The sequence below is a fragment of the Periophthalmus magnuspinnatus genome, chromosome 20 (genome assembly GCF_009829125.3).
Source record: "Periophthalmus magnuspinnatus isolate fPerMag1 chromosome 20, fPerMag1.2.pri, whole genome shotgun sequence".
Lineage (NCBI taxonomy): Eukaryota > Metazoa > Chordata > Actinopteri > Gobiiformes > Gobiidae > Periophthalmus > Periophthalmus magnuspinnatus.
The window spans coordinates 2,958,636-2,982,357 of NC_047145.1; the positions used below are offsets into that span (position 1 = coordinate 2,958,636).

General features: G+C 37.6%; 1 protein-coding gene across 1 annotated transcript; it reads left to right on the forward strand.

Annotated features, from left to right (window-relative positions):
- Positions 1–42: 42 nt before the first annotated feature.
- Positions 43–23,392, forward strand: tnk2a (tyrosine kinase, non-receptor, 2a). Its single transcript, XM_055229900.1, has 21 exons — positions 43–203; positions 3,033–3,101; positions 8,587–8,749; positions 9,624–9,694; positions 10,658–10,870; positions 11,740–11,889; positions 11,971–12,066; positions 12,725–12,906; positions 13,339–13,465; positions 13,835–13,981; positions 14,284–14,378; positions 15,691–15,885; positions 16,375–16,466; positions 16,565–16,609; positions 16,734–16,966; positions 18,069–18,290; positions 18,845–19,527; positions 21,739–21,871; positions 21,974–22,069; positions 22,395–22,519; positions 23,317–23,392. The coding sequence occupies exons 3-21, from the start codon at positions 8,587–8,589 to the stop codon at positions 23,321–23,323; spliced, it is 3,075 nt and encodes a 1,024-aa protein (XP_055085875.1). The 5' UTR covers positions 43–203; positions 3,033–3,101; the 3' UTR covers positions 23,324–23,392.
- Positions 23,393–23,722: the final 330 nt, after the last annotated feature.

Consider the following 23,722-nt stretch of genomic DNA (forward strand, 5'->3'; position numbering starts at 1 on the left):
TCGCCGCAAATCACGCAGACGCTCTATCTGAAGCGTCCAGAAATTAGCGAGAGAGGCGCGAGCGGTGGAATAACGGTTCTGCGGACAAAAGTAAGCTATTCCCCGGGCAACACACCAGCTTTCCCCCCGGGAGACCAGCTTCGGAGAGCGGGGAGAGGAGCGAGACACGAGCGAAGAAATCACCGACATCATCCGAGAACTAGGTGCTGCTAAGGTTTATTTTTCCCAAGCGGTTGACGTGTTGCTCTTGTGCGGGATAAATGAATAAATTATGAACCGTGTTAGGATGCTATTCTGCGGTTATTTCATTGTAAACATGTGTAAATAACATTAGTCTGACTGGGACGTGACTGAGGCTAATCAGCTTTACATCAGGAGTCAGTGCACCAGAGTGAACCGTTATCACCTGTTTGTTGTGCTACTCTTTAGGCTATTCTTATCCATTTTAAACATGATAAAGCTTAATTCATTGCCTCACATTGGCCATATATCTTGTCATTTCTGGTGAATTTTATATGCCTTCATTATACACACATTTCTTAGTGTGTAGGCTATCTATTCACAAAATCAATTCATTATAAGTTGCAGATTTTTAAGAATATACTTGATGCTTTACACTTGCAAAAATAAAAATAAAAATCTACAAACATGCTTCCTAACTGTGAGAGATGTGCATTTCCACAAACCTGACTCGTAGGCCTAGAGGAGGGCCCAGTTTCCATAAAAATGTTGTTCAAATGTTAAATCTTGCTTCACTGAACGAGCCTTATATCTCTAAAATATCTACTGATTTTTCCTTATGTTACTTTTGCAAAGCTTTCGTCATTGGTCATCCATTCTGTAAAATCTGCAACGTAATTAAAAGTTGCAGATTTTGAAGAATATGCTTGATGATTTACGCTTACAAAAAAAATAAAAAATACAAATCATCTACAAACATGCTTCCTCACTGTGAGAGGCATGCATTTCCACAAATCCAACTCCTAGGACTAGAGGTGGGCCTACGTTTCCATAGAAATGTTGTTCCTTTGGCTATAATATCCCACAATATGGCATAAAACATATCCGTCTCCATGGAGAATGTTCTGAAGTATGGTTTAACCTTCTATTTCCATGGAATCATGCTGTTGTTTAATTAGGATATGTAGGGCCTATTGATTTGACTGTTGGTTTACACATTCTCTTTCCTTTTAAGGTTTACTTGAGTCTTGCTCATAACAAATTTTTTTGCTACATTCTGTTATAATGCATTAATCGTGCAGCATGTGTCTTGAGAATTGCTTAATTAACCACACATGGACATTCACCATGACTTATATTAAAGTGAATTCAATTAACTCATGTTTGTCCCATTGTATTTGGAGACCAGAGGAGGCGATTAAGAAGGAGGTTAACCACGCCCACTAAGGAAGTGAAAAGTAACTGAAAATTTTTGTAGTTAATTTACGTCCCCATTGAGCCCCACACTGAGAATGGGCACAATCATGGCCGGATGTACATGAATAATAAGCTATTTATAGTGTGTGAATATTTTTTTTTTATTTTGATTGAATAAAGGAAAAGGAAGTCTATTTCCTAATGAGGTTCTGACAGATGGTGTTTCCTCCCTTTTGAAAATTCCAGCACTCAAGACATTTATAGATTTTCAACACAAATTTAACCCCAAATAATCAGCATTTTTTTCAAGGGAAATGTTTGTGCCATCCATTTAGCTATTGTGTTTAGTTATGTAAGCCTTATATAAAGAATGGATAACCCAAATTTAAATGAACACATTGGTAAAAATCGAATCATGATCTCATTTCTCTGACAAAATACTATTTTTGTCAAGTGCAGTATCATGATTCACATGTTTTTCTCTTGAATGTTATACTCAAAAACCCTCGCTCAGCTTCTGTTGATCAGCTTCAGCAATGCTACAAGTGAGTGACAGATGGATTTAACCTACTACAATGTAATGTGAACTTTCAAAAGAAGCAGATGACTTAAATTACCTCTGTAAGGCACAAAGATACTAACCTTTACATACATAGGGATCATGAAGTCAAAATTGTAATCTGTAATCATCAAGAGTTTTTTTTTTTTTTTTTTTTTTTTTTTTTTTAGATATTGCCCACCTCTAATCTAATAAAATTAAATTCATATTATGTATATTAAATTACGTGTATATTAAAGGCCTCACACCTGATTTTTCCTATGTATTCTCTGTCTGCTCATTTTATAACCAGTATTAGCACGCTGGTTGTTGTTAAATTTACTGTGACAATAAAACTCTGCTCAGGTCTCTGAAACTAAGATTGTCATGGTAACTAATTTTAAAGTTTGATATATATCGCTGAAGTAAATATAGGCGATAAGCGATAATACTGAAATTAATTTATGCCACTGACACAAAAACCCAAGAGCAGATTTAAACCACAAAAACTATTCTAAGCCTACAATATTGTTAAATATGTAATGAGTCATAGTTATTAATTAAACCTTTTATGGCTCAAATCTCATCATATAGCCACAAAATGACCAAAGATTTCTCACTAGTGGAAAGAAAAAGTACACTTGATTTTCCCAAAAAATATGACAGTAAAAATCAGGTACATTGCCTTTATAGAACCTTTTAAACACATTATTATTGCAGAGTGAATGTGCTCATTTTGTTGTCCACATGCAGGTCCAGTCTGTCTCCTTTGGGTTGTCAGTTCCAGTTCAGTTTCTCACCACTCTACAGTTTTCACAGCTTTAGGTGTTTATTTGCTCAGTCTGCAGCAGCTCTCACACTGTCTCTGCAGGGCTCTTTTGATGCGACAGATGCTTTGGAATTTTTGCAGGCCTTTGGTAGAGAAGGAAATAGTCATATAGAAATGGATAACCTTCCTAGCTGAATATCACATTTACTGTTTGTTCGTTTGGATTGCAGATGCATTATTTTTCCAGTTTTATGGTGTTTTTCTTACTTTACTTAATTGCATTCAAAAGTCATAAATACTTGTGAAAATTCTTGTCAAACTTTTGCTAACGCTGTCTTTGCTTTGCAGGTGTAGTGCATTCTTTCCATCCATGGCTTTGTCCAGGTGACCTCTGGTGAACCACAAGCCCTCAACACGGTGAGGAATTTTTTCAGCATAAAACACATTTGTATTTTTATTTCATTTCTGTACATGTGTATTTTATTTTACTTTGACAGAACGTAAAGTTTTGGATATTTTGGCTTGTAAGTAAAAGTAGCCAAAATATGAATGTTTATCTTCAGATTATTACAGTGTATTAGTGGCTCCAGTAGTATCCAGTTGCATATCCTTGACATGTATTTCAAATTTTGGGAAGGAAAACAACTGAAAGCTTTTTTCCCATCTCTCTTCTAGTGCGGCCAGATTTTAGACATATGATATCATGAGATCTTGTACTAAAAGTTCTTGTATCAAACTATCAGTATAAGAACCTGTCTACAATCTTGCAGATACAGTATTTTTACATAGGTACTCTATGTAAAAATACTGTATCAATACTACACAAAGTGTCCATTGAGCAATGAGATAAAATTACTACTATTAACACAATTACACACAGTAGTAATAGTTGTGGTTGTAGTAGTTTAGTGACGAGTCTGATGTAGGCTGTGAAGAAATTAGGGATCATGTGTTCAATATTTTAACGATTAGTATTTTGGTTTTTGTTTTGCCACAAATATAAACCTTCAACAATTTGAGATCACATGTAGTCTGTACAGTTTGACAAATTAAATCATGTAAAAAATATTATTTAATCTGAAACGTCTACATACAGAACACATGACACACTAATGTGGACTGTACTGCATTTGGTCCGTCTGTGTATTGTTTCCTTTACTTCTCTCTGAGCTGTGGTGCACCTGCACATGGGGCTCTTGCTAAACAGACTAAAGCTTTTGTGTTTTCACTTCAAAGCTCCACTCTCCATGGCTCTGGGTCTAAAATTAGATGACTATATTTAGAGCCTCAGTCGTGATAAAACATGTGAGAGATGAAAGTGCAGATTTCATGGTCTGTTGGATGTGAAAGTATTTATTTATTTCAAACATTTCTTACTTACTGTAGATATTATTTCACAAGTACAAGCAAAAATGTGCTTTATGCTTTAGGTCTATGAAATTGGTCCATAATCCAATTAAGTGACAAATGCCCTAGTCCCGTAGACTGTATATATAAATGGACATAGCTAACCCGCTAGCTGCCACATTCCAAATAGGAAGTGATCATGGGCGCGCTTCCGGCTCCATTGGCTCCAATTCACTTTACACTGAAAAAAATTTCACCGCTCTCTCTGTAACTGCTGCAATGAGCCTCATCGTTTTGGTCTTAAAATGTTCGTATTAACCCACTCGACATGATCCTGGTATTTTGATTTCTCTATTCTGTCCATAACTCAAGATATGAACATTAGCATCAGACGAATCATGCGTCTTCTTTCCCCGGGGTCACTTTCACTAGCGTTAGCAACAGGTTTGATTGACATTGACATCGCCTGTTCCCTGCTAAACCAGAGATGCAAGCAGAAAGGAGCGTTATCTTTAACAGCCTGACTCTGGATTGGCTCTTTGGTTGCTATGATACACGTAGTTGGAATTCCTGATATGGAACTCAGCTCCAAATTGGCCCCTATAACTGCTCTAGCCTCAATGAGCTTCATTTGACTGGAGGCGAACACTATGATTGATGTCATACTCACTTAGTCCACTTCTTTATACAGTCTGTGCCTAGTCCTAGATTATAACAGTGTGATAAATTGTAACTCAGTATCTTGCTTTAGAAGAATATGCTAGCAATGATTAATTTTACTTAAGTTATTAGTGGTTGTTGCTGCTTGTGAACCTCTCAACAAAATACAATTAGTTTGTTTTTGTTTTCACCAGTAATGTCCCACTGTCTGCAGCCATGTGTTTTTAAATGCTCAATAACACCTTGAAAAAAATTTATTTTTCTTATGTCATCTTCTTGTCTCTAAGCAATAACATCTCCATGGAGATGACCAGGTGGCAGACCCCCTCAGAAAATGCTACATATTGCACCTTTAAAGGGCCCATATTATGCTATTTTCTGATCTGTTATAATGTTGTTTCCTCATTAAAAACATACTTGGAGTTGTGTTTTGTTTCATTCACACATGTTTAACACAAAAACCCTGCATATTTAGGGTGAGTTCTTCTTTCAAATTGAGACCACTCTGTTCCACCTTATGATGTCATGTGGTAATACAGGAGGTGCTCCACTGTGTTTTAAACTTCATTCACTTTCACTAGAATCATTTGGATGATTTCAACCCTGGAATTGCCAATCTCTACCAAACTAAAAGTAAAAAGAGCTGTTAACTTGAAAACTGCTTGTATATGACATCAGAAGGTGGAACAGAGCATTTTGAGCTTTGGAGATTTAGACAGACTAATATTGCAAGGCTACTTATACATGTGTGAATGAGACAAAACACAACTCCGGGTATGTTTTTTAGGAGGTAACATCAACATGGCGTGAAGCTCATGAGAGACAATTTTGCTTAATATAGCCGCTTTAAATAAATTGTCAATTATTTTCCTAATGGATTAGTTTCATTTCTTTAATTAGTTGCTATGATATTTTTTTCCCTACTAGTACCATCTGTGTGTCATTCCTGTATGCACACTAGCCTGCTCGTTCACGCATTTTACCTCCATCTGTGCTCAGCCTTTTGGGATCTCTACATCCCCTTTCTCTATCTCTTGCTCGGCTGGAATGTCCCATAATATAGCATTAAATTAATCTATCTATATATCTAATACAGTGATAAACAAGCATTCTTTTATCATCTCCTTCTTTCCATAGATATTTTTTATGCCGTACTGTTGAGCATTCCAGGCAAAACAATAACATCTCTATTGAGACAAGCAGGTGGCGGACCCCTCTCATGAAAAGATGCATTTTGCAGCTTTAAATAAATTGCCAGTTATCTTCCTAATTGATTATCTTCAGTTCTTCTAATTAGTTGTTGTAATCATTATTTCCCCTCACTAGTACCATCTGTGTGTGATTCCTGTCTGCACACTGGCCGGATCATTCATGCATTTTACCTCCGTCTGTGCTCAGCCTTTTGGGATATCTGTATCTTCTCTCTCTCTCTATCTCTCTCCCCTCCTCCACCCCTCCCCTCCTCCTTTTTTTCTCCTCCAAAACCGCTAAATTATTTAACAACATGAAACAAACAGACGGCTGCTGCTGCTGCTGCTGCTAGTAGAGGATGGAGAGGGATATAGATAAGAGATTTTAGCATAAACGTATGGGTAAAGTGTGAGTCCATAGACTAAACAGTGGCAGTGTTTAGCTCTAGTGTACATTTTGCTAGCTATCATTTGTGCATGCGCGTATCAATTGGCAGGCGAAGGTCATGGAATTGAGACTAGCCAAAAGCGAGATAGAGGGAAGAGAGAGAGGAGGAGGAGGAGAGGGAGGAGAGGGAGAGGAGAGGTAGAGAAGCTAGCACAGCAGTGCACGGCTACTATTGACAAGACAAGACAATTCAGATAAGACGTTATATTGTAGGCTGCTATGGGGGAGAACTATATGTACCAGCGGCTGCCCTTCAACAGAGCGGAGGAGGAAGAGGATGCTGAGGAGGATGAAGAGGAGAGAGGGAGGAGGATGAGAGGCACGGGCAGTGGACAAATGGTAAAGAATATGGTTTAAAAAGGTGGATGTGAAAGGAGGAGTGTGCGTGCATGCGTGTGTGTGTGTGTGTGTGTTATAGCCAGGAGTGATTTGGGGGTGGGGCAACTCTACTATAGACTACTACTAAAGATGAGTTGCTTTGTTAAAGAGGCTGTGTACTAAAAGTATTCTATATGGTTGAATGTTTTAAATTAAAAATCAAATCTTAGGCTCATTTGATAAAATGTTCCAAAATAGAATGATAAGAGTGCTATAACTTTGAGTATTAAGGATGGGCAAAACTGACAAAAATGAACAATGTTTTGAAAAGCACAAAGCTAAAATGTGTCTTTAAAATCACAGTACGTAACTTTGAGCCAAAAAAGTAGAATCAAATAAAAGCATGTGTTCATTTTGGTTGGGTTTATTAAACTGGAAAACATGTGCCCTAACTGTGAGCCGGTTTGCATCTCCACAAACCTGACTCTTATTTGGCCTGGAGGAAAGGTCACTGAAAGATCACTTAACTTAACTGTCTTCCATTTTTTATATTTAAACCATAGACTGTAAATGGACAAAGCTAACCTGTTAGCCGCCACCTTCCGATTCTCTTTACATGGGAAAACTGTCACTTGTAACTGCTGCTCTCAGACTCGTCATTTTGGTCTTAAAATGTTCGTATTAATCTGCTCTACATGATCCTGGTGTTTTTATTTTTCGCTTTTGTGTCCAATTCAGGCGTTGATAGCATTGCTAAAGCGACCTCTCCCCGCTAAATGAGCTGTGTGGACGCGAAGGAGCGTTACCTTCAACAGCTTTGCTCCAGATTGGCTCTTTGGTTGCTATGATCTTGTGGTCGAAATTCCAAATATGGAACTTGGCTCCAAATTTGCCCCTGTGACTGCTCTAGCCTCGATGAGCTTCATTTGACTGGAGCCGAACACTATGTGCTCACTTAGTCCATTTCTCTATATACGGTCTGTGATTTAAACAAGTTTTGCATTTTGGAACAGCATTCTGAGATATCACAATAATTTAAAATATGTCACACCTCTAATTAAGTCTAACATTGACAATTCTTATTAGAAATATTAGATTTTAAAAGTTTGAGTGTTCAAGTTCATTACGTGGTCTACAATATTTGAGCAATTTCAATACATTTTAAGGTTAACTTGTAACACTGCCTATTTATTTGGCTAATTCACAGCTCTAAATGATGAATGGAAAACATATCTTCTACAGTAGTGTTTCTGGGGCTAATGTGTCGACAAGATGTCTAGAGGCTCCTTCATTTCCACTGCACTTAATTTTATTGGTCCATTATAAGTGCCCATATCCGCTGCTCCTCCAGCAAACAGCAATATCCTGTCGACTTGTGTGTCTTACATTAGGTTCAGACTTTTTTTTTCATTAATAACTAATTTCTTTATCTCAGTTTGACATCAGCTACTGCCTTTTGCATGCAGTTAACTGGGGCTATAACAGACCAATTCATTGCCTTTGGACAGTGGAAGCAAAATCTCTGGAAACACAGGGGAGACATGCAGACATCTCCTGCACTGCACCAAAATTCTGCGTATATTAGCAATAGCAATTTTGATCCCAACTACACTTTTACAGGGCATCTGGTTTAATGTCATCTTAATCTAGGACAAATAAAACTGCAGTAACATAAGGTGAATCCGGGGACACAGGCAATCCTTATTTGAATAGTTTTGCCTCTACGTTTATGATTATACAGTAAGTTAAAAGTATCATTTGTTATAGCAGTGTATTGTTCAGCAGGAAAATAGTGGAAGAAATTGGGGACTGAAGGGCCTCCACAGGCACCATATTTTATTTAAGGCCCATTGCATATTAATCAAGCATTACTTTGCATACTACAGGCCAAACCTCATTATCTGATCATTTCTTTACCCCGCTCTCTCTCTCTGTTCAGATGCAGTGTGAAGAGGGCACAGAGTGGCTCTTGGAGCTCCTCACTGATGTCCAACTGCAGCAGTACTTCCTCCGGATCAGAGATGAGCTCAACGTCACCAGACTGTCCCACTTTGACTATGTCAAGAACGAGGACCTGGAGAAGATCGGCATGGGGCGTCCTGGTATGTGCTTTTACAGTGTACCTCTAGACAGTGGCTCAATCTAACACTAATGTCTCAATATATTTTGGGATTCTGATAATCAGGTCATGTTTACAGTCCATCACAAATGTGCCAAAATCTTGATTGGCCAAAACAATATAAAAAATAAACAAAAGAGCCATGGAAAAACCAAGCGACACTTCTGGTAAATGCATTTATTGAACCATAGTGTCAATATACTTTTGAATGAATGCACTTACTGAGTGTTCCTCCATCGCGTCTCAAAACCAAAGGCGACAGGGTCTTCTCTGTCATAGCCCACAAACTTTGGAATGATATCCTGATCCGTGCAAAGAAATCCCCATGTATTGATCATTTTAAAATTCTATTAGAGACTCACCTTTATCATCTGGCTTTTAACTAGTGCTACTGTTTTAACTATTGTCTTGTTGTTGCAATCAATGTTGCATCTTTGTACTGTATTATGTACAGTACAAAGTATGTACTGTTGTTTTTTATTGTACTACATAAATAAAGCGTCTTTGCTTGGCTAAGCGTAGTATTTAGCATCTTAAAATCTCCATTGGTTTAACATTAAGCTACCTGAAAATTCTATAAATAACAACACAATTACAAACTCTTAAAACTATAAGATTACACACAAAAATCCATATAAACTTGTTTGAAAGATACTCTTTATACAGTTTTATTATTATAAACAACATACTTGATATTCTAATTTGTGCATATCTTTCTATTTTTATTTTATCTTTTAGTAGACAATATATCTCTCCCCTTTGTTCTCTTAAGCTTGAAACAAATGGTCTGGTATGTGCCCAGTCACTCCCTTCATTGATTTAAGGTGTGCGCGTGGTGTCTGATTCTGTTGTTTCAGGTCAAAGGAGGCTGTGGGAGGCGGTCAAGAGAAGAAGAGCTCTCTACAAACGCAAGTCCTGGATGAGCAAGGTTAGCACTAAACAGGCAAAGTATTTTTTTTTTTAAATAATTTAATTTTGTTGTGTTTCAATATTAAATTATTCATTGTGAAAATTGTGTTTTTCACAAATCAAATCACCTGATAGTCATAATTTTGTCTTCATGATTTTCAATAATAATGGCAGAATCAAGGAATTTTAGACAGTACAAGACATGAAAATATATATATAACATCTGTAAATCTATTTAACTTTAACAAAGCAATTATACATTATACGTATAAAAAACATAAACATGAATCCTGATTATTATTTTGAAGTCAATTTTACCACAGTTTGAAAATTATCAGAAAAAGTAGATGTTATTAAAACGGAACTATTCTGCAAACCCGACCTTTTAGAGCTTTTAATCATGTGGTAGTTGATTCCCCTTCTCATTTACTCACCCAAATTTGTATTCGGAGTCATTTGTGCATATTTGAGCAATCTTTATTTTCAAGACACAATTTGGCTGATCAGCTTTTCACAGTGGGTCTGTACCGGTGGAGTTTTCACTGCCACTGATACTTCTACTTACTTTGTTCTCCATTTCTGTTTTCTTAATCGGTGATACACGTAGGATTCGACAGCACTTCATAGTCATTTTGATACAATTTTTTAAAAATATCTTGCGGCTTGCTGGTGTGATCTGCAGCTATCCATCGGAGGTGCTGACTGTTTGTTTTGATAACATTTGCGGCAATGTCAGCTCTCATTAGGCACAACGGTTTTCTAATGTGGACGTCGGCGGACTTGTTTCTTTCATTAAGTAATTTTAGATCAATATTGTGATTTAAAATGTCTCAATTATAACATAATGTCATAGATTATAACTATATAGCAGACATAAGCACAATAGGTACTAAGGAATACACATTAAGAAATAGATAGTTTTGATGGATCTGTCACTTAATCAAAAACTACTGTCAAAACCCACAAATTACTTCGTTCGTAGGTGTTCCCGGTGAAGCGGCCGGACTCGGACCCCCAGCAGCCCAGTGTTCAGGGGGCTTCCGGTGGGACAGGTCCAGGCAGCAGCAGCAGTGAAGGAGGAGCCTCTCTCACCTGCCTCATCAGAGAGCCAGAGCTGCAGCTGTTAGAGAGGCTCGGAGATGGGACCTTTGGGGTGGTCCGCAGAGGGGAGTGGACTGCACCCAATGGGAGAGTGGTAAGACACACAAAGCTCAAGATCTTATTTATAGATGCAAAAACTGGCAATGTTTTTCCTCTTTGTATAATTGGTTTATTTATTATTTACTAACAAGATTAGATTTTCAGAAATAAACCAACCCTGTAGGACTGATGATCCAAATTTTCAGATACTCTGTACCAGATGTCACTGCTTTCAACCCTGGCTTTGCTCCAGTACTCTTGTCCTACTAAACCTACTATGGGTGTGCGATGATAGCTTTGTCTCCAAGTTCTTATAGTCAAGCTAAACACATAACAAAGCAAAAAAACACATACATATCTAGACTTAACAAAGCTAAATAAATTAAATTTAAATAAATGCTAGTTATTATAGTTACCTAGCATTTATTAAATGTGTGTTTGAAAAACATGCAGTTTCTTACTAGGGGGGTCGCTCCCCATAGATCTGGGGTTTCATTTATAAACTGTGCATTTTTACAAACAAGATACATATGAACACATGTTACATCTGAATTTCAATGTTAAGTTTGTGATATATAAAATAAAACCATATAGATCCAAAAACTGAGACCTTCTGAGATGAGACAGAATGAGAATTGAGCAAACTTTAGGAAATGTGTGTAAATTTGGGTTTTGTCCATATATATACTTTTAGTAAAAATTCCACAAGATTTATAAATAAGACCCCAGACTTGTAACTGGGTTTATTGGCATCACCTGCTTGTCTCCATGGAGTTAGATATGTTTTAATACCATATTGTGGAGCATCCTGGATATGCATGTGGTTCACCTCTAACATTGCCATTGTAACTCTTAATCTTTTATGTTTCAGTATTTATTCACACATGCTGTTTACATGTCTGCCTCACATGTCTTTTCTCGTAGCTGTCTGTGGCCGTGAAGTGTCTGAAGGCCGGTGTGCTGGACTCAGACGGTCTAGACGACTTCATCAGAGAAGTCAACGCCATGCACTCGCTCAACCACCAAAACCTCATTCGTCTCCATGGCATTGTGCTCACACAGCCAATGAAAATGGTAAGAGATATATATAGCCACAATAATAACATCTGTGCTAACTTACATAGTGCTGAATAGAGACTTCTCTATTGTGAGTAGGTGACTGAGTTAGCACCCTTGGGATCACTGTTGGACCGCCTCCGAAAACGCCAGGGCCACATCCTGATCTCATCTCTGTGTAATTACGCTGTACAGGTCAGTCTCACCACAGGAAAGTAAACAAACGCAGCTAAAGGAGACAGACCACGACTTCCCCTTTATTTCATTGACTCAGTGCATTCCTTCACAGAATTTTTGTGTCACGCCCAAATATGTAAACGTGTGGGCTTGGTTTTCAGATTCCTGGTCTGTACTGTATGTCTTGAACGGACTGAATCAGACTTTATAAGATGTTCAAAATTCACAGTTGTTATTTAAACAATATTTTTGTCTAAGCTGAAAATTATTCATACCTTAGTCACATTTTGAATACATCTTGTTTTAAATATAGCATTAGTTCCATAGATCCAGTCAGAAACCATGTATAAAAAACTAAACAAAACTGTAATTAAAAATATGCTCATTTTGAAAACAAATCAATTACTTTTGTACATAATATGCTTGTTCACTCTTGTACCTGTAGTAAAGTTAATTTAAATCTTAAAATACATCTAGTCCCTATGTAGATCCCTGTGTAACACCCCCATTTTTCATGTTTGAACTAAAAACAGTACTACTAGTAATAGTAATAGTAGCAAGAAATAATATTCGCTCAGTTACAAATATATTGTACACAGACGCTCACTCTGTCACTTGAATCTTATTACTAATGTTTCTGCCTATTTAGTAATATACTATCTCTCTCTATCTGTAGGTGGCCTGTGGTATGGCCTATCTCGAGTCTAAGCGTTTCCTGCACAGAGACCTGGCGGCTCGAAACGTTCTTCTGTCCACAAACGAAACAGTGAAGATCGGAGACTTTGGTTTAATGAGGGCTCTGCCGACTCACACAGACCAGTACATCATGGAGGAGGGACACAAGATACCTTTCCCCTGGTAGGTTGTATCAGAAATCTATTGTTAAGGAAATAATGTTACGCTTTTCAAGATTTTTATGACATTTTTTGGGCTTTGATTCAGTAAAAATTAACTTCTTATCAACTTGACATAGTTTAAACCATATGCAAGGAATTTAAGTTAGTGATTAAATTATTCTGTGCCCAAGATAAAACTCATATTATGTCTCCCAATTTGCCATTATCAATGCTAAACTGTATTTTAAGCCTACTGCAAATCTCTACTGCTCATTTTATTTTTTTACATTTACATCTCCTAAAATCTATCAACACTCATACAAGCCTCATTGACCTTCATTTGTTCTTCCTTATATGTGTAGTTCAAAGATTTATTTCATTCAAGTAAAAAAAACCTGATGCAGTATTTGTTACATAAGTAAAACCCTAGTTGGGGCAATTATGTGTTGTGCAGGTGTGCTCCAGAGTCATTAAAATCGCGGACCTTCTCCCACGCCTCTGATACCTGGATGTTTGGGGTCACTCTGTGGGAGATGTTCACACATGGACAGGAGCCATGGCTGGGACTCAATGGAAGCCAGGTAAAGGCAGAAAGCCTATTTTTAAATATATAAAACAGACCATGCTTTTCTCTGATTGGTTCATGGACCTGTCAATCGCGTTCATCAGAATTGGAGGTGGTTGAGAATACTTTTTGTACAGAATAGAAAATGGATCATAGCTGGATTATTATTGTTTCCTGTAAATTTACAGTTGCTAATTTAACTTAAAGACTCTGTACCTAGTTTTTACTGTCTTTAAAATATGAAAAACCAAAAAAATGGGTACAGGCCCTTCACTTCACTACTTTAGACTTTGAGTGTCTAAAATAGCACTCTATAAGTTTTGATGTATTATTTATTAAGTCTAAGGTCAAGATCAGTGGTTTATTTTCTCTGATCTCCTTGCAGATCCTCCATAAGGTGGACGTGGAGGCGGAGCGACTGTCCAAACCGGACGACTGCCCTCAGGACGTTTATAATGTGATGCTGCAGTGTTGGAGCCCAAAGCCTGAGGACAGACCCACCTTCATCGCGCTCAGAGACTTCTTGCTCGAGGTATCACTTAAACAACAAGCTCTTTGTGATACTGTGTGAGAATACCTTCATCTTAAACTTTGCTATTTACTTTACGTCCCTTTAGAATTATAGGGTTATATCTGTATTCTGGGGAGTATTGTGTATATATGTATATATGGCCATCTCTTTATTGTAATTCTAGGAGTCTATGAAATACTCTGCTATGCTCTATGTATTTCTTAGCCTAGATTCTCCTACCAAACGCTTTCTAATAAAAAAGTCAAGATGTTAGTTCTGTTCTGGTTTTTATTTTTTATTTTTTATTGTTAAATTTGTTACAGATGATGCCCACGGACATGAGAGCTCTGCAGGACTTTGAGGAAGACGACAAGCTGCAGATCAAAATGAATGACGTCATCACCATCATCGAGGGGAGGTCAGAATGAGTCAGTGTTACTGTTATCAACCAAGAAACCACAGAGATCTGGGAAAAATACTTCAGGGCTTATGTGTCATTCCAGGCTACATTTGGTAATTCTGTTAAAATACTGCAGAAAGCTTTGAAATCAGATTTACTATATTTATTTTTACATTCCTTCAAGACAATGTCAGCCATTGTAGACGTTGCATTCCTTACAGTGTGGGAGATTTCTTTATTAGTAACTGTTTGCTTAACATGCATGAGCCTTCAGGCTTACACAGGTAAACTTATTGTATTTTTATCCGATGAGATTAACCTTCCCGTAACATGTTTGGCTTTCTAAGTACCACTAGGCCTAAACGACTACACAGAATTTGCCTCAGGGCGCTGTTCCTCTAAAGTGAGTCACTCCATAAGCCGGGTGTACGCTTAACTTTGTCATGTTTTATTGCAATTTTTGCTTTAGAAACCAGGGTCGCCCACTTGTGGCTTATTCACTATAGAAACTGATGCAGGGAGCTTAGTCTGAAACGAAAATTACACTGTATCAAACATATCCACTTAAACCTGACCAATACAGGCTTTGAGTTTTGTACTTGTGGTTTTGGCAAAAATACTATTCTCGTCCAGAACAAAAAACTAAATATATTTACGAACACTGTTATTATAAAGCATACTTATGCATTTAATAAATATTGACAAAAGATTCACCTGAAAACACATTTATGAATTATTCCACAAATAACACAAAGTGCTTCTTTAAAGCAGGCTCTAATTCAGAGACACACCACCAGTCAAAAGTTTGGACACGCCACCAACTCTTTGTATTTTCTCTTTATTTTTACTACTTTTTACATTTTAGGTACATACAGAAAACATCAGATATATGAAGTAATATGGAATTATGTAGTAAAGAAAAAAGTTAAATATGTCAACAAAATATTTTTCGACATGGAAAGAGTAACAACTTTGACGATGTGAATATATATATATATATATATATATATATATATATATATATATATATATATATATATATATATATATATATATATATATATATATATAAATATATATATAAAGTAGAGTTGTTTAACTTTTTTCTTTGCTACATAATCCTATATATCTTACTTCATATATTTGTCTTCCATATGTATATACAATGTAGAAAGTAGTAAAAGTAAAGATTAAATAAAAAAACATTGAATGAGATGATGTGCCCAAAGTTTTTACTGGTATTGTATGTTCAAAACTCCAAAACTACAACTCAGATAACCTTGATTTGTCTTAGTATGTTCATCACATTTTGTCCTGTTTGTTGTTGCAGAGCGGAGCATTACTGGTGGCGTGGTCAGAACCGTCGCACTCTCCGTATGGGACAGTTTCCTCGTCATGTGGTCACTTCAGTCGCAGGTCTGTCAGCGCAGGACATCAGCCGCCCACTCCAACACTCCTTCATCCACACGGGACACGGGGACACAGACCCGCACAGGAGCTGGGGCTTCGCTGACCGCATCGACAGGTCAGAACTATGGACAGTTAGGGTTTCCATTCAAATGTTTCAGGGAAGGAGAGAGGGGAGAAAGAAAGGGGGGAGAGGGGGAGCAAATTTAGGGGAGAGAGGAAGAAAAGTAAGTGTTGTTTAAATCTGCAAATAATAATGATTTTGTTTGTTCAAAAGTTAGGAATTTTTGTATCTAGACCTATGTATATATTTACTTAGACGATTAGTTGAGGCTTTAGATTAGGCTGGAATTATTTCAGTCGGTTTTCATAAAGATGTTATACAGTGATTAAAAAAAAAAAAAAAAGGAAATTGCACAATTACTTCTTCTTGCCACCAGAAGGCAGCAGAGCACTGCCTGAATGTTAGTCCAAATTACTTTGAAACATAAATTTGATGCCTGATCATTCACATTTATATGCACTATGGACAGTTTAGTTGTATCATTTACACACCTAATTTGATGTAATTAATTAACAATTACTCATTATTTCCTTCCCTCTATAGTTTGTATTTAGGAAACCCAATGGACCCTCCTGATATTCTCGGTACCAGTCCCGCTGAAGCAAGGCCAACCAAACTTCCCAACCGTGCCAAAAGTAAATAAAACATGAATAATATGTCTTTACTTAATGAAAAATCACAATGTTTTTTGGGGCAAATTAAGAAAAAACTAATATTTTGTCTGTTTTATTAGAACAACCTCCACCTCGGCCTCCTCAGCCTGCCATTCTGCTAAAGAGTAAGTCCTGTATTCATATAACTGACATGATTTTTACTCATCTGATATCTGTAATTAAAGGTACTTTATGTAACTTTTTTGTGGAGAGTGTATCGTGTAATTCATTTCTATTTTGAATTTCTAGAGCCATTTTACGACTCCGTGTTGGACGATTATGATGATGAGGAGGACACCAGCGCTTCGTCCGGTCTGAAAAAGCTGGGAGTGTCTTTGGGTCTAAAGCTCAGGCCGTGGGAGGGCGGAGTCCGATCGGCCAAAAGTGAAGTGTCCCTCATCGACTTCACTGACGACAGCTTCAGCTCCACCACCCCCTCCCCCCTCACAGAGCACCACCCACGGGACGATGACACACTCAAGGTATATGACAATAACTAATGATACGACCTCGTAGAGTTACAGTATAGTTCAACATTAATGTCAACACACTTTCGATGCCTTTGTAGATATTTACGTAATATTTTGTCCATATTTTGTGAATTGTCTCTATGGAGATATTGATTTACCTGGAATTTTCCATTGTTCGACATTAACAGCATGTATATGAGATACTAAGAGGAGTAAAATAAATAGTGATGTGTCCATATAGTATTTTTTCCCCACACAATATTTTAGTGATTAAATGGCCCATATTAGGCTATTTTCTGATCTGTTATAATGTTGTTGATGAGTAGTAGTAGATGTCCTCATCACAAACAGACCTGGAGTTGTGTTTTGCTTCATTCACTTTTCAATTTTGTATAATATAGGACCTTTAAACATTAGGGTGTTTTGTCTAGATTGTTCCTGATTACCATCTGCAATATTTTCTCTTAAGTACTAATTGTAAGAAGTTAAGTAGAAAGGTTGGTTTCACAATTTACTCTTTGATGGTTTTCTAGTTGTCAGAAACAAACACATTTTGTGTTTTAGTCTCATTCACTATTGTGCATTACAACTACACAAAATGTACAGTCAGATTAATCACTGTATTGTCTCTCTCAATGCAAAAATCTCAAGAATGCTTCAGGTATCTGTGTCACATCTTTACAACAATAGATTCACATTTTTTACACAGACTTGAGCCCAACCTTTGGCACAGAAATGTCAACAAAGATTCTCCTCCTTGGATGAACGCCATGTACATTCACAGTAATACAATGAGGAGATGGCATTTGTCCAGTTGTCATGCTCTGAAAATTCTCTGCAAACAAACTTTAAAGGTGTAGTTAGGTGAAAAGTGTCCAGATTTTCAAAGCTTCAATTTTGATTTATGTTAACGGTGGTACACTTTGTGCCCTTTTACTCAAACATGTGTCAGTGACATATAAAACCATTTTTGATAAGAGAACAATACTGTAACATGGTAGAAAGTTCTAAAATGTTGCTTTAGCATAATACTCCCTCTTTAAGATAATTCCTGTTGTTATTATTATAAATATAAAAAATAAAAAAAAATTGTTTTGTCTTTTTTTCCCTGCAGGACACCCCCTCCATCTTGGACTGGCCATTGCCTCAGCCGGCCTACGATGAGGTGGCTACAGAGGCTGAGGACCAGTCTGAGGACCAGGAAGTGAGGACCATCAACAAGAGCCAAACTGAAGACCCCTCTGTGGGGGCGGGGGCTGGAGGTGGAGTGGAAATCAAACCAACGTCAAGAAATGAAACTCAGTCTGCAGATCTATTCCAGGAACTACAAAGAGAGGTAGGACATGGGGACCTTTAATTCATTATAATGCAAAATTAAGGATTAACACAGTATTTTCACAGTTTAGATTTAAATCAGATCTATTCTGCAAAATCAACTTTTTAGAGCTTGTAACAATGATATAGTTGTTTCCCCTCATCATTTACTCACCTGAAGTTGGATTTGGATCATGTTTGGCCAGTCTTTAATCGCTTAGTTTCAAGCATTTTGTTGATCTTTCTTCGTTTTCACCTCCACCGGTACACGTCCACTGTGACCTACTTACTTTGTTCTCCAATTTTATATTATAATCGATGATATGTGCAGAATTTGGCAGTAGCATGTAGTCACTTTGGTACAAATGAAAATAAATCTGCTGCTCGCTAGTATGACCTGCAGCTTTCCACGGGTCATAGATATAACGGACAAATGCACAATATGTCATCTTTAACATAACGTAGCACAGTGAGGACATGCAAGTAGGTTAGGTTGGATAGGATAGGTTGGGGAGATTCATTCTTTTAGTTTTGGTTATATCCTTTCTGTATTTTAACTTATTATCTCTCTTTCAGGTGATGGTGAAGCTGCAGGTTCCCATGTCGTCAGGCCGCTCCCTCCCCTCCTCCCCCCTCCCCCTCTTACCCCTGACCCCCCTCACCCCTCACAGACAGATCTACCTCCCCTCCACCTCCCCCTCCTCCAGCTCCTCCTTCAGCGCCTGTTTAGAAGAACTACAACAACACCAAAAACAACCACCACAGCGGCCCCTGCTGCCTCCCCGAAGCCCTGCACCTCCTCTACGCCACTCCAAATATAGCCCCTCCCAAAAATCCAACCAATCACAGGTGCGTTCCAGCTCTATCTCCCTGGGCAATGAGGAAGACACGCCTCCGCAAATTCCACCTAGAGACCACACAGCGTTTTCGCAACCAGCTTCGCGCTCCTCCTCTCCGTTGCCGTTGGTTCCCATAGCAATACCTCCTCCGCCCCAATCTGTATCCCCGCGTAGGACAGCAGGACTATTGGGACCGCTTGTCTCAACAAACTCCCCTCCTTCATCATCGTCGTACTCTCCTCCTCAAGGCAGCGCGTCCCAAACATCCAGAATGGCCACCGCTCCTATCTCCTCCTACTCGTCCACGTCACTGCTGGATCCGCTTGTGTGTCGGGATGGGCGGGGCTTCTCCTCTTTGATTGACAGCTCGCAGACCACGCCCCCAGCTCCTTTACCAGAGCGTCCTGCGTTTCTGGAAAGGTAAAAAAAGATTATTAAGTCCTGAAAAATAAACTAGTCTAAAAAGTATTGAATGAACAGTGCACCTTGTTGTAAACCATGTGTTACGCTCATGTCTCTGTCACACTACTTCAACTATATTATTGTTATTACTGCCTCTATCTCTGTAGCATAGTGTCGCTTGTTTTTTATTTTCTTAAAATCAAGCTTGACAATACATTTTACTTTTTTTTTCTTATTTAATGATAAACAAGTAAATATATAGTTTAAATATTTAAGAGGCAGTAAGGAAAAAAAAAAGTCTTTCAATGGTATTTAATAGCACTAGTACTTTTCTTACTACCAATATACTACCACTATACTACCACTATTACTACTGATGCCACCACTAGAACTGGAAAAAGTATTCCTGTGTACCAGCGTTTGGTATTGAAAGGTAAAGATCCTTCTTTCGTCCTTGTCAAACTCCCCAACAAATTCACTCTTCCACAGATATGGTCTTCTAAAGCTATGTGAAAGTAACATATATCATAATGCTTGTACAATGTACAGTGTGGTTCACAAACTAAACAGTCGATTGTGTGACCTTATCCCACTACAATCATCCTCTCATCAGCACAACACAAGGAATAAATGTATATTAAAAGGAAAATTTAGGAAATTAAAATGTACCAGCTTTAGTGTCTGCTATAGAGGTCCACAAATATGGAATGAATTAAGCATTGACATTAAACAGTCTCCCTCATTACATATATTTAAAAGAAATCTAAAATGCAAACTACTGGGAAGTTATAGTGCCTGACTTACTTAGTGCGGCTCAAGTTCTGCGTGCATTGGGTCTTCTCTCTGCTCATAACGGGTGTGTGTATGTAAACGTATGTGGATGTGTGTGTGTGTATTATACATATATTTATATGTGTGTGCAGTTGCATGTATATATGTATGCTATGCATGTGTCATATATAGATATTGTATATGTTGTATAGGTCATATATATGATGTATAGGTTGTGTATGTATATTGTGTGTATACATGTATGTGTATGTATATAGATATATACAATATATGGGTGTATATATGTATATATATGTATGTATGTGTTGGTGTGTGTATATATGTATGTATATATGTATGTATATATATGTGTATGTATGTGTGTATATATGTATATATGTATATATATATGTATATATATGTAGATAGATATGTGTGTGTGTGTGTGTATGTGTATATATATATATATATATATATATATATATATATATATATATATATATATATATATATATATATATATATATATATATATATATATATATATATATAATGTGGGTGTGTGTGTGGGGGTGTGTGGGTGTGTGGGGGGGGGTGTGTGTGTGGGGTGGGGGGGGGTGGGGGTGTGTGTAGGGCAAAGTAAAAAGAAAAGGAAAACTTGCCAAGCCATCATGGGTGTTTCGCACAGGGTGATGGACTCCATTACATAAGCTTTACAGCTTCTTGAGGTTCCTTGTTTTTCACAGGGTCAACTGGGAATAGGTGAACGATATACACTTCCATATGTAGCATGTAAACGCAGAATTGTAGAGTATGTTGATACGTGTGTGTATGTTGCTACGTGTGTGTATGTATGTGCCTTACTAAACTTTGACCATTGTGAAAAATAAATTGAAATTGAATTGAAAGGTAAAGATGCCATATTACGCTATTTTCTGATCTCTGTTATAATGTTGTTTAGTTTAGTTGTGTTTTGTTTCATTCACACAAGTTTAACACACAAATCCTGCATATTTAGGCTGAGTTAAAATTAAAAACACTCTACCTTGTGATGTCATCATGTGGTAATACAGGAAGTGCTCCACTGTGTTTTTAAACTCCATACACCTTCACTAGAATCATTTGGATGATTTCAGTCGAGGAAGTGCCACTCTCTACTGAGCTAAAGGTTAAAGGAGCTGTTAACTTGAACACTACAACTACATGACATCACCAGGTGGAACAGAGTTTTGGAGATGTAGAGAGACGAGTAATAATGGGTTACTAAAACATGTGTGAATGAAACAAAACACAACTCCAGGTATGTTTTTGTGGAGGTAACAGCATTAAAACATGGCTTAAAACTCAAAAGAATCCATTTTGTGTGATATAGGACATTCGATATTTACAAGTTTACAAAATATTCTCTACAATGAATTAAACTTTCCTCTTATTACACTATGTATTTTTTTTTTATAGATATGGAGCGGCTAACATGGCAGCAGTCAAACCTATAGTGCAGCAGCCTCCTCCTAAACCAAACTCCTCCTACAACAACAACAATGGACGGACTACAAATCCCAGCATGCTTCCTGAGCAGAGCATTGCTAAGGTGATTTCAAAATAATTCTTCTTGTTGTTCAGCTGTAGAATCAATGTTCTGACTAGAAATGGCATTTCTGTTTAGTCTGAGTAAATGTTTATTGTTCTTTAGGTCCATGGAGAGGTTCACGGTGTCACTCTAGAGGAGTGTCGGGCCGCTCTTATCACTCACAACTGGAGCATCCCTCAGGCCATCAGTCATCTGAAGGTGACAAGAAAAATACCACTTTTCTGTGTAGTATTTGAAAAGAAAAATACCTCACATAGTCACTATACATTGCTTGCATTTATTCATACACTTGATTTGTGAGTGATGGTGATTGTAAGCTGCTTTGGCCACCACAACTGCTGGGGCTGCTACTCTGCATCAGCAGCCTTTTTTTGGGACATATTCACTCTTTTCCTGGTCACTCTTAACTGGTTTGGGCCCAGTTTTAGCTTTAATGCAGATTCAGTTTAGTCCTGTTCTAGTCCTGGTTTAGTTCTGGTCCAGTTCAGGTTTAGTTCTGGTTGTTAATTACTGTGTCCTGTAGGTGGAGCAGTTGTTTCGTCTTGGGCTCAGGTCCAGAGGAGACTGTGAGGCGCTGCTGCAGAGCTGTCAGTGGAACCTGGAGCGAGCCAGTACTCTCATGCTCAACACATATGGACCCCACAACAAGTAACTGATACATTTAATATATTATAGTGCTCTGGTGTAAGGACATTTTTTTAACACAATGGCTACTGTAACCCACATCAAAACAAGAACAAAACAGCAGTCTAAAATCACTAGAACCAGACTCCAAACTGACAAGTAATCGACGAATAGAACCTTCACATCAACTTGTCGGCATAGCAACCAAGTGTCACATACAAAAACAGCTACATTAACGGCACATTAACAGGAACAAGAACAGCAAAAGAAGTCAACTCTGAACTAAACATAAAATATCAGCTCATTACAATATGTACTGTGCTTTGGGTATAAGGAAGTATCATTAAAGTTCTCTAAATGTTAGTACTAATTTGAACATACTCCTTCATAAGCTCTGTGTATACAAGAAAGCATAAAAGTTGAAGTATGCATTTTTGTATGTAAATGTTCTTTATGTAACTTCTGGTGCAGATTAGTTCATAGTCTTGTCTCCATGGATATGTTGTAGGCTGAAATATTCTACAGTTTGGTATTAGAGGTATCTATTTCAAATGGAGACAGCGTGGTAACACCACTGGTCAGTCAGATCTGTGTGAAAGGCAATAAAAACAGCTCTAATTGAATGAATAGAAAATAAATGTGATGTAATACTGCGGAACATTACAGACAAAACCACCAGAAAAGTTACATAGTGCATCTTTAAAGGGTAAGCCTAAATAGAGGAAATGAGTGTTTGTTATCCCATGCATACTTAGATACAGGCTGTGTTTTAGTACATGCAGCTGTGTAATGTTTTGTATTTGTTTGTTTTTTGTCTACAGGCCATGAGACAAGAACAAGCCTGATCTTCAAGCCTGAGTGAAGACTCCTGGATCTACTGTGAAAACGGGACCCCAGACTGGACAACATAAACCCAATGGAAAGAACTTATCTTATTTATTTATTACTCATGTTTTGTTGCTGGTGGGAACTTCTGCTGTTTTTAAAGTGAGTATTACTTGAGCTTTGATGATGCAATCATATTCAGGCGTGTGTGTGTATGGAGCTCAGCAGTGACAGCATGCTCAGGATTGACAAGTAAATTTAATTTTTTCCCATAGACTTTTCAAAAAATTCAAATATTTAGAGTTTAAAGGCATCGCGGGGGCTAATCAGCTACATGCTAACTAATATCCATAATGCGTTTGTTTTAAGTCCAAAAAGGCCGTTTACAATGCAAGATTCTGC

Excerpts from the sequence above, each read along its gene's own strand:
- tnk2a (XM_055229900.1), top strand. The coding sequence starts at position 8,587 with ATGCAGTGTGAAGAGGGCACAGAGTGGCTCTTGGAGCTCCTCACTGAT. Across the intron at positions 8,750-9,623 it reads GATCGGCATGGGGCGTCCTG|GTCAAAGGAGGCTGTGGGAG; the intron begins GTATGTGCTTTT and ends CTGTTGTTTCAG. Across the intron at positions 13,466-13,834 it reads TGGGACTCAATGGAAGCCAG|ATCCTCCATAAGGTGGACGT; the intron begins GTAAAGGCAGAA and ends ATCTCCTTGCAG.